Source organism: Gambusia affinis, linkage group LG08 (assembly GCF_019740435.1).
Source record: "Gambusia affinis linkage group LG08, SWU_Gaff_1.0, whole genome shotgun sequence".
NCBI lineage: Eukaryota > Metazoa > Chordata > Actinopteri > Cyprinodontiformes > Poeciliidae > Gambusia > Gambusia affinis.
The window spans coordinates 4,880,247-4,890,631 of NC_057875.1; the positions used below are offsets into that span (position 1 = coordinate 4,880,247).

At 36.5% G+C, this 10,385-nt stretch overlaps 1 protein-coding gene across 2 annotated transcripts; it reads right to left on the reverse strand.

Moving 5' to 3' along the window:
* On the reverse strand, positions 1-7,658 carry LOC122836191 (GTPase IMAP family member 9-like). 2 transcript variants are annotated; one of them, XM_044125958.1, is made up of 2 exons: positions 7,551-7,633; positions 1-2,044 (listed from the first exon to the last, which is right to left on the reverse strand). In XM_044125958.1, the coding sequence occupies exons 1-2, from the start codon at positions 7,558-7,560 to the stop codon at positions 1,164-1,166; spliced, it is 891 nt and encodes a 296-aa protein (XP_043981893.1). In that variant the 5' UTR covers positions 7,561-7,633; the 3' UTR covers positions 1-1,163. The 2 variants fall into 2 exon arrangements, with proteins under 2 accessions (XP_043981893.1, XP_043981892.1); XM_044125957.1 differs by lacking the exon at positions 1-2,044 and adding an exon at positions 2,418-5,040 and having other exon boundaries at positions 7,551-7,658.
* Positions 7,659-10,385: the final 2,727 nt, after the last annotated feature.

The following is a 10,385-nucleotide window of genomic DNA, read 5'->3' on the forward strand; positions in this document are numbered from 1 at the left end:
AGGACCAGAACGGACAAAATTAAAAATAAAAGTGAGGATTCTTCAGAGTCACTGAAATACAGATTAACTGTAATACAAACCGCTACAAGAGATCTTTCTTGTCATCTTTTATAACTCTTTCAAGAATCTGAATTAATGAGCTACAACATTTAATTTCCCTTTGGGTTTAATAAAGTATGTTTGAATTTGAATTTCTGCTTCACAAATGAGAAGGAGCAGTGTCTTAAAGATGCATGTAACTTTTATTAAAAAATTTATTTTTACACATTTGTTCAAACTGTCACTTTTTGTAACAGTTTGTTATGAGAGAGATAATCTGAGGAAACACCCAAAAAAGACATGAAAGTGGAAAATATGTTGAAAATGTCTGATGGTTGGAAATCAAACCCAGTATATTTGTGTTGAGGATTTTAGTCTGTATTTTGATCATTTAATCAACCATTTTATGACATTCATGTGTCCATCCTCTCAGTTCACCCTGTCATTTTCACGTTTTATGAAAATAAGCAGTTTATGTTCATAAGTTATTTAAATATTTGTGTGAATCCTTTACAATCAAATGAACCAAAACTAGAATTGCTTGAAAATTTCCCCTGATATCTTTGTTGATTTGATTTAGAAAATAAAGTGCAATTTAATTAATATCCAATCAGATTTCCCATTTCCTAAAATATATAGTTGAAAATAGGACTGAAATAGTTTCACTTTATAATTACAATGTATGTTTTTATTTTCTTTGGATTTCGGTACCAATTAAACCAGCAGGTAATGATTGTTATTATTAATCACCAGATAAGCATTAAATATTAACTTTAAGAGAAATCAGAATAAATCAGCAGATTAAGATAATGTATTGCTAAAGTAACTCCATTTGTTTCTACCCTCATTGATGGCTCACAGGTTCTTTACACTACAAGTTATATTTACATTTATTCACTATATTGTTCAGACTGTTGACAGTTTTACATGCGACTGAAATAAACAGGAATCAAAGAACTTGGTAATAAAGACAAAAAGGTTTTTCCTTCCTCATCTCAGCCACAGAGACTGAAATATTTATTATATACTTAATTACATGATCAAATATTTTATTATTGATACATATTTGCTTAATAATGAAAATTAGGATTAAATAAGCTGTATCCAAAATATCATCAACATCATCACAGTATATTGGAGGCCTTCTTTTTCAATGCTGCTAGTAAAGCTCCCACAGCAGCTCCAAGTCCTCCTCCCAGAAGAGCTCCAAGGCCCGCTCCAACAGCAGCTCCAACAGCAGCTCCAACAGCAGCTCCAACAGCAGCTCCAACAGCAGCTCCACCAGCAGCTCCACCAGCAGCTCCACCAGCAGCAGCCCGGATAAGTGAGTTGTCTCTTTGTGCCTCTTCAAACATTTTAATGGTGTAAAAACTTCCTCCATTTTGCTGAACCATTTTGTTGATCTTCTGCACCAGTCCATCAACTTGAGCAGAATCCTCAACTTTCCTGAGTGAATCTGTGTTTTCCAGCAGATCCTGGACCTGCTTCCTGTCTTCCATCTTCTGGTTATTGAACACATGATACATCCCACTGCAGCTCTTAATCAGTTCCTGCAAGTTTTGATCTTTTTTTACAAACTCATCAATATCGATGCCTGTTTGTTCCAGTCGGTCTCCGTAGGTGAACAGGATCATGATGTACTTAAAAACCTTTGGACCCAGAATCTCCTGCAGCTTCTTCAATCCTCTCTTCTCCTGTTCAGTGAATCTTCCCAGCTGGATGGTGAGCAGAAAAACATGAGGACCAGGAGAGCTCAGCTCCACAGCTCTCTGGATCTCAGCTTTCACTTCTTCTGGTGTAAGAATAGAGCTGCAGAGTCCAGGCGTGTCCACCACAGAGACTCTACGAGACAAAACTTCTCCTTCTGCCCTCTTACTGCTCAGAGTCAGAGGAACCAAACTGAGTTCAGAGTTAAACTCCTTCCTTCCCAGGATGGTGTTTCCTGCTGAGCTCTTCCCGACTCTTTCCTGACCCACCAGCACCACTCTGAGGTCGGCCTCTGGTTCTGAAAACAACACAGCAGTTCAGGAGCTGCAGAGCAACATTTAGCTTCTGATAGTATTATAGGAAACAAACATTAAACATCAGATTTAACATTATTTTAACCACCAAAGAATGTGTTTTCTTAGAATGTGACGTCATTTGTGCTGTTTGTGAAATAAAAGTAAAAATCTGATCACAGATAAAATCTGGTTAACATAAACTGATTAATTAGCTTTAAGCTAACTGACAGCTTAGAGCAGGGGTGGGCAACTCCAGGCCTAGAGGGCCGGTGTCCTGCAACTTTTAGATGTATCTCTACTTCAACACACCTGAGTCAAATAATGAGGTCATTAGCAGGATTTTGGAGAACCTGACTGCACTTGGGAGGTGATTCAGCTATTGGATTCAGGTGTGTTGGACCAGGGAGACTCTAAGAGTTGCAGGACACTGGCCCTCGAGGGCCAGGAGTGCCCACCCCTGGCTTAGAGCAACAGGTGGGGGCGGGGCGCTGCTCCACACTACATACAACTGGAGAAAACTGCACACCGTCTGAATATTAAAAAATACAAACAATGATCCACAATAGATGTTTTGGATTTACAAGGTTTTAAATCCAGTGTCCATCTGGTAACTGGAAACCATCCAATGCCTATTAGAAACTGAAAATGTGAAATTCAATGAAAGGAATCATAGATTATTTTAAGATCTTTATTTATTTACATGTTAGAACATGGATAAAGTAATAATCATGTTTGTTTTTCTTGTTTACACACAAATCTGAAGGAATTTATTTATATAAATGGTGTAAATTCACTGCCAATGTGAATAAATAAATTTAGAATCGTCCATATCTGATTACTGGAGTCCAGTTCAGCCAAACTCACTTCATAACATGAAATTCAATCACATTCAATAGAATATTGTTAAATAAATCAGTTCATTTATTGCCTCTTGGTAAAACTTGGTTGGAGAAAACCAGGCAGACACACAATTCGGTAGAAATGATCCATAAAATATCTAAATTTTTGAACCAGCAGCTTCATCAAAAGGAACCAAAGCTGAACATTTAAACATTGAGGCAGCAGCACATGAATTATCCAGATAAAATCATCCTGGCTGGATAAACTGTGATCAGAAACTGAGACTTAAAACAATAAAGACAAACTGAACTTGAAAACTTTTAAAAGAATCTACTTTCCAAAAGTTTTAATTATGATGTAGCATGTTTTAGTAATTTAGTTTTAAAAACTTTATTTCAGGTTAGAAAGCTAATTTAAGATTTTACTACAAAAATTAGAATATGTTTATGATTTCTATTCGTACAGAATGTTTCTATGACAACAATAAATATAAATGTATGTGAAAATTTAATTCAATACATTTACTGTGTATTTTTATAACATTCATGTGTTCATCCTCTCAGATTGTTCACCCTGTCATGCAGAGGTTTTATGTAAATTCACAGGTTATTTAAACCTTTGTGTGATTTAAACCTTTACAATTGAATACGGGGTAAATAGATTTGTTAAAAATTTGATCTGATATCTTTGTTGATTTTATTTAGAAAATAAAGTTCAATTCTCACAGATTTAATAGAGAAACAGAGTTTCCATAATTTAATTAATATCCAAATAGTTTCCATTACCTAAGGTATATTGTTGAAAATAGGACTGAAATAGTTTCACTATATAATCACAATATATGTTATTTATTGAATTGGGGACCAATTAAACCAGCAGGTGATGATTGTTATTAATCATCTCATACGTGATAAATATTTACTTTAAGAGAAATCAGAATAAATCAGCAGATTAAGATAATGTATTGCTAAAGTAACTCCATTTGTTTCTACCCTCATTGATGGCTCACAGGTTCTTTACACTACAAGTTATATTTACATTTATTCACTATATTGTTCAGACTGTTGACAGTTTTACATGCGACTGAAATAAACAGGAATCAAAGAACTTGGTAATAAAGACAAAAAAGTTTTTCCTTCCTCATCTCAGCCACAGAGGCTGAAATATTTATTAAATACTTAATTTCATGATCAAATATTTTATTACTGATACATATTTTGTTATTCATGAAAATCAGGGTTTAATAAGCTGTGGCCAAAATATCAAACAATTCATCACTGTATAACACATACTCCCTTCTCTTTCAGTGCTACTACACCTCCAACCACGGCTCCAACCAAACCTCCAGCATAAAATCCAACAGCAGCTCCTAATGGTCTCCTGGAAGCTCCAACAGCACCTCCTGCAGCAGCAGCCTTCAGGACAGCACTGATAAATGAATTGTTTCTCTCTGCCCGTCTTCTTGCATCTTGAGGATTCATGTCTGGATTTTTTTTGAGGAGTCGTTCCATTTCTCCTTGCTTGGCTCTTTCTGCCTCTTTAAACATTTCATTGGTGTAGAAACTTCCTCCATTTCTCTGAACCATTCTGTTGATCTTCTCCACCAGTCCACCAACTTGATCAGGATCCTCAACTTCATTGTCAAAAACATGATATTTATCTTTAAATTTCTTCAGGATGGAGCACTGACTGATGATGTGTTTTAGAGTTTGGGATGTTTCTAACAGTTTTTCTATTTTAATGTTTCCCTTTTTCAGCTCGTATCCATGGGTAAACAGGATCATGGTGTATCTGGCAGCTTTTTCTCCAAACAATTTCTGGATTATTTCCACTGTTTTTTCTTCTTCTGCTGTGAATCTGGTCGGTTGGATCACAATCAGGAAGACATGAGGACCAGGAGCCGCCATGCTGATGCATTTAGTGATTTCTTTCACAACTTCATCATTACTCTTATTTGTATCAAACAGACCTGGAGTATCAATAACAGCCAGATTTAGACCAGCAAAACTATTAGTTTCCTTCTCACACTTTGATGTCAAAGAGGAAAAAGAGACTGTAGACTCAAAAGCTTTCTTTCCTAAAATGGTGTTTCCAACTGCACTTTTACCAACTCCAGTTTTCCCAACAAGAACAATCCTGAGATCTGGATCCTTTTCAGCTGTTGAAGAATTAGAAAACAACAATAAACCAAAAGCAATTTTGATTTAAGTTACTTTAGAGAAGAAACTAAAAAGTTTTAAAGGATTTTTTTGTTCAGATGGGTTTTATTCTGAGAGTAATTAGACAGTAAAGTAGGCAATGAAAGAGGGAAGACATGCAGCAAAGGTCATCAGGTCAAGACTTGAACTTGTGACGTCTGTGTGGAGGACTAAGGCCTCCATGTGTGGGTTGTGTGTTACCACTGCACCACCGCAGCACCTCCACTAAAAAGGGCTCTAATGATGTCAGTTACAAAATAATATGTTCATGTTTAGGTTCATTAATCTGGAAGAAAAAAACTATTTTTATAAACTTTGACCATCATTATTATTAAAGTTATTAAAATGTGTTTCAAGTTTCAGCTAATAGTTTCTTTAAATGCTTTTATAACCAATGGAGGTTGTTGTATATTTAGGTGGGAATCATCAAACCAAAGCACACAAACACAAAATAATTTGAATAAATCCTGCAGATTAGTTAACACACAAGTTGCTCTACCTCTTGGTTTTTGTATGTAGATCATTTAACATCGTTTCACACTCATACAGTATATTTTTAAATGTCTAATTTGTCCACAACATTTTCACTCTGACCAAATCATTGCAATACTTCATTATCTGTTATTCAGCATTATGCAGCATAATTATACTGGGCTTAAAATTATATTTAATATTGTATTCAATGTTGGACCCAGTAAAATGTTGAATAATAAAATTTCTCTTCCATATGACAGAGGTCTCCATACAATCTAACAATAAACCAATTAAGACGATCAGTGCAGAATTAAAATATTTTACATTTAAAACACCAAAAAATGACCCAATGAAGACAACATGAAAACACATAGAGCCACGTCAAAGTAAAAAAATTAACTTTTTAAAACTGCTTGTTTATTTTCAGTAAAGAATAAATTACGATGATACAACAGTATCGTCAAAACAAGCCAGAGAAAACTCTTTCAGCCTCATGAATTACTTCTTAGTAGTACAAAACTCTGGATTGTACAAAATGTCACTAACAGTGTAATTATTTCTGCCTACCTCATACTATCTATTTTATTCAGTTAATATGTGCCAGCATATGTACATTTTATTGTCTTCTTTCTGACTTACAACCTTTTTGCTGTTAATCATGCTTAAATAATGCTTCTGCAGCTACAACCCAGCAGAAGCACTATCTGACGTCTCCCTATAAACTATTTTTACCTCAATTCTTGAAAAATGAAGAAACCATATGAACCTCATTAAATTAAAAAAGCTGTAAAGACTCTCGGTGCCTTAAAATTATTTAACTGTTTCTTAACCTCTTGTCTTATTTGTTCTTGTTCTGTATTTATTCTTCTTTTACATGTAAGTTTTCTAATCTTTCTCCCCCAGGCATTTTTAATTATTCCCTTTTTTCACCTTGTTTTGCTAAAATGACCCAATAAAGAGAAAAGAAAAACACAATGACAAGTGCCTTAAATTATTTTCCCTAAAAGTTGTTCACCAAGCATTTTTTTATTTTTATTTTAACAAAACTTCCAGTTTTTTCTACTAATTCATTACAAAAACAGAACAAATTGGTCCACAAACTCAGTTGTCTGAAATGATATGAAATGACACTGGGAATATTATATTAATTTAATTTATCATTGTCATTATATAATTGCCCAACAAAATAAAAATGACTTTCAACCAAATATTGTCTCAGATTTTTATCTGTGAAGCATTTTAAAAATCATTCATGCTTTTCATTCCTCTGTACAATTATGTATTTCCTCATATTAGAATATCATTCAGTCTAAATAAATATATACACTGAACAAAAATATAAAGGCCCCATGTCAAACATAAGAGTTTTATGAACATTTGGGTTACGCAATATATAGAGAAACTCAGTCCAAGGATTGTCCAGTTGTTGCTCATTTTGTCTGATCACCCACTGGACATCCCCACCCATGCACTGAGCAGATAAATAACTCACTGAGTTATGCTCACTGACAGCAAGTTGGGTTAAAAATTACACACAAATCAAAAGAAATATAACTTTTGTACAATAAAATGTCAGCAAATGCTGATTTATAGTTGTTCACTAGACATGGAACAATATTTGACATGGGGTTTTTATGTTTTCTTCAGTTTGTTGGTTGGAGTGATGAGAAGATAAAAATGCCTCTTTGGAAAAAAGAAACTTTTTATTTATATATTTGTTTTTATTTCTTACTTTTGGCAGCTCTGATTTAAGTTCAATAGTTTTTCTGTTCATAAAATGTGAGCCACAACAAAAATATAGATTACTTGTAATTCTCTATTTAATCATCTAGAGCTCTGGTAAAATAATCCCTAAATACATTTCATTTTGCCAGAGTTAAGAAGTTATTCAAAACAGGAGAAAAGATAGAAATTATGTTCACATTGTCAGAAATTTGTTGAACTTAATTGAAATCATCCAGAGATATTAATATATAACATTTTAAACTCTTCTTACCAGCAGCCATTTTCACTGTCTTCTTGCAGGAAGTTGATCTGTGATGATGTGTGCTGTTGATTTCTTGCTTGCAAATAATTCTCCTTTTAATGCTGCTTGTGTTTTATAGTCAGTTCTTGGCTCCTCCCCTTGAGTCTTTCTAGTCTAGTCAGTCAGTCACTCAGAACCGTAAAGGACTTTAAGTGTTTTGCCTTTCATGTAATATAAACGTGCTGATTAGTATATTTTCAGTGTGCTATTTTTGTGATTGAATTACATTTAAAATATATTTAGAATGCATTTTAAGTATATTGGCATTACATATTTTTAGTCGTGTTATTGCAGTATGCTACAATTACACTTTTGGTTTATTATAATTGCTAACAAAGTAACTTTTTAGTTACTTAATGTCTTTAATTATTCTGCTTTTCCACTTTGTACATTACATGATTCATACTCGCTACAGTACTGCAAACACATCAGGCTACCAGAACACAGAAGGATCCATGTCAGGTTCAAATTAGCTTAGACCTTCACACAAACACAAAGAAGAGAGAGACAAGTGAGTTTTTTAGATTTACTTGCAAGGAGGGTGGCAAGAGCATGTTTTAGTTACATTCTCCTGTCACTCTAAGCATGCTCTTCCTCATGCTTAGAGTGACGGTGGAGTCTCCTGTCTTAGTGCATGTGCATCTCAAGCACAGTTCCCGTCTCTCTGAGTCATAAACTTTGTCTTTTAGCATTTGGGTGATTATCCTGGTTGCACAGTGGTGCAGTTGGTAGAGCTGTTGTCTTGCAGAAAGAAGGTCCTGGGTTTGATTCCCGGCCCGGGGTCTTTCTGCATGGAGTTTCATGTCTCCCTGTGCATGCCTGGGTTCTCTCTGGGTTCTCCGGCTTCCTCCCACAGTCCAAAAAAACATGACTGTCAGGTTAACTGGTCTCTCTAAATTCTCCCTAGATGTGAGTGTGTGTGTGAATGGTTGTATGTCTCTGTGTTGCCCTGCGACAGACTGGCGACCTGTCCAGGGTGAACCCGCCTCTCGCCTGGAACACAGCTGGAGAGGACCCAGCAACCCTCCTGACCCCATTAGGGACGAAGGGTGAACAGAAAATGGATGGATGGATGGATGGTGTTTGTCCTGTCAGGTCAAGTGTCAGTTTTGGCTCCAGAGTGTCTGGCATCTGCTTTCAATTTGACACGCTTATCGCTTCCTGCAGACATCACTAAAAAGGTGCACATTCTAGTTCAGGGGTGGGAAACTCCAGGCCTTGAGGGCCAGACTCCTGCAACTTTTAGATGTATCTCTACTTCAACACACTTTAGTCAAATAATGAGGTCATTAGCAGGACTCTGGAGAAATTGTCTGTGCTTATGAGGTGATTCAGCTGTTAGAGTCAAGTGTGTTGGATCAGGGAGACATCTAATAGTTGCAGGGACACCGGCCCTCCAGGACTAGGATTGCCCACCCCTGTTCTAGAAGTAAACAAAGAATCTCACATTCCTTAAATATAAAGATATTATTTACAATAATATTTGCATTTTATTGTAAATAATATGAGATATTATTTACAATTCTAATAATCCATTACAACACATTTCCAGGTGGAACTAATTACATTGTGCTTTCAATATATTACCATTTTGGTAACACTTTATTTGTGCATAAGACTGACATGACACTGTAATTTTATTTTACTATGTGTACTTCCATCTTCTGAGTTAATGAGAAGTGATAAAATATGAACCAGTCTCATTTAGCTGCTAACCAACTAGGACACGTTTTCTGTAACATCTACACTGTCTTATAGTGGAGATTCTGTCATGATGGGTGTGGTGTGGAGGCGGTGAGGTAAACGCCGCAGACCCAGATGAGGTGTAGATGAGGAGTTTAATGATAATAAATAATAGTAAACAGTCCACAGACCTGGCAGCACTGCTGAGCGGAAGGCTAATGCTCGACTTCAGGTAGCAACAGGAAAGTACGAGGACTCGACAATACAGGACGTACATTGACGTTAGCAGACGTAGGACCCGACGAAGACACAGACACACAGCTGACACTAAATACACAAGAGGAAATCAGGGAACGAGATACACCTGGGGACTAATCACGGGGAGACAGGACAACACAGAGACTCAGACACACAAGAAAACTAGAAATAAATACACAGAAAAACATAGAACACGACAGATTCAATGGAGGTTCCATCCATCCATCCATTTTCTTTACACCCTTCTTCCCTAAATGGGGTCGGGAGGGTTGCTAGTGTCTATCTCCAGCTGCGTCCCGGGCGAGAGGCAGGGTACACCCTGGACAGGTCGCTAGCCTGTCGCAGGGCAACACAAAGACTTACAAGACAAACAACCATGCACACACACACTCACACCTAGGGAGAATTTAGAGAAACCAATTAACCTGACAGTCATGTTTTTGGACTGTGGGAGGAAGCCGGAGAACCCGGAGAGAACCCACTGTGCACAGGGAGAACATGCAAACTCCATGCAGAAAGATCCCCGGCCGGGAATCGAACCCAGGACCTTCTTGCTGCAAGGCAACAGCTCTACCAACTGCGCCACTGTGCAGCCCCCTCTTGGCTCCTTCAATTCAATAATTTAAATGCACTGTTGTGCAGTTAGCAGTACAATTGCACTACCAAATGTAACCAGCGTAATGAAGTGACCTATTTAATTATGGTAAACTTTCTAATAAGTGTGTGTGTGTGTGTGTGTGTGGGTTGGTGGGGTGGGGGGGGATATGTGTGTGTGTGTGTTGCAGTGATGTACAGAGAAATCCCCAAAATCTATTGCAAAAAAAAAGTTTATATATGTTTTAAAATATTAATTGTTATTGCAAT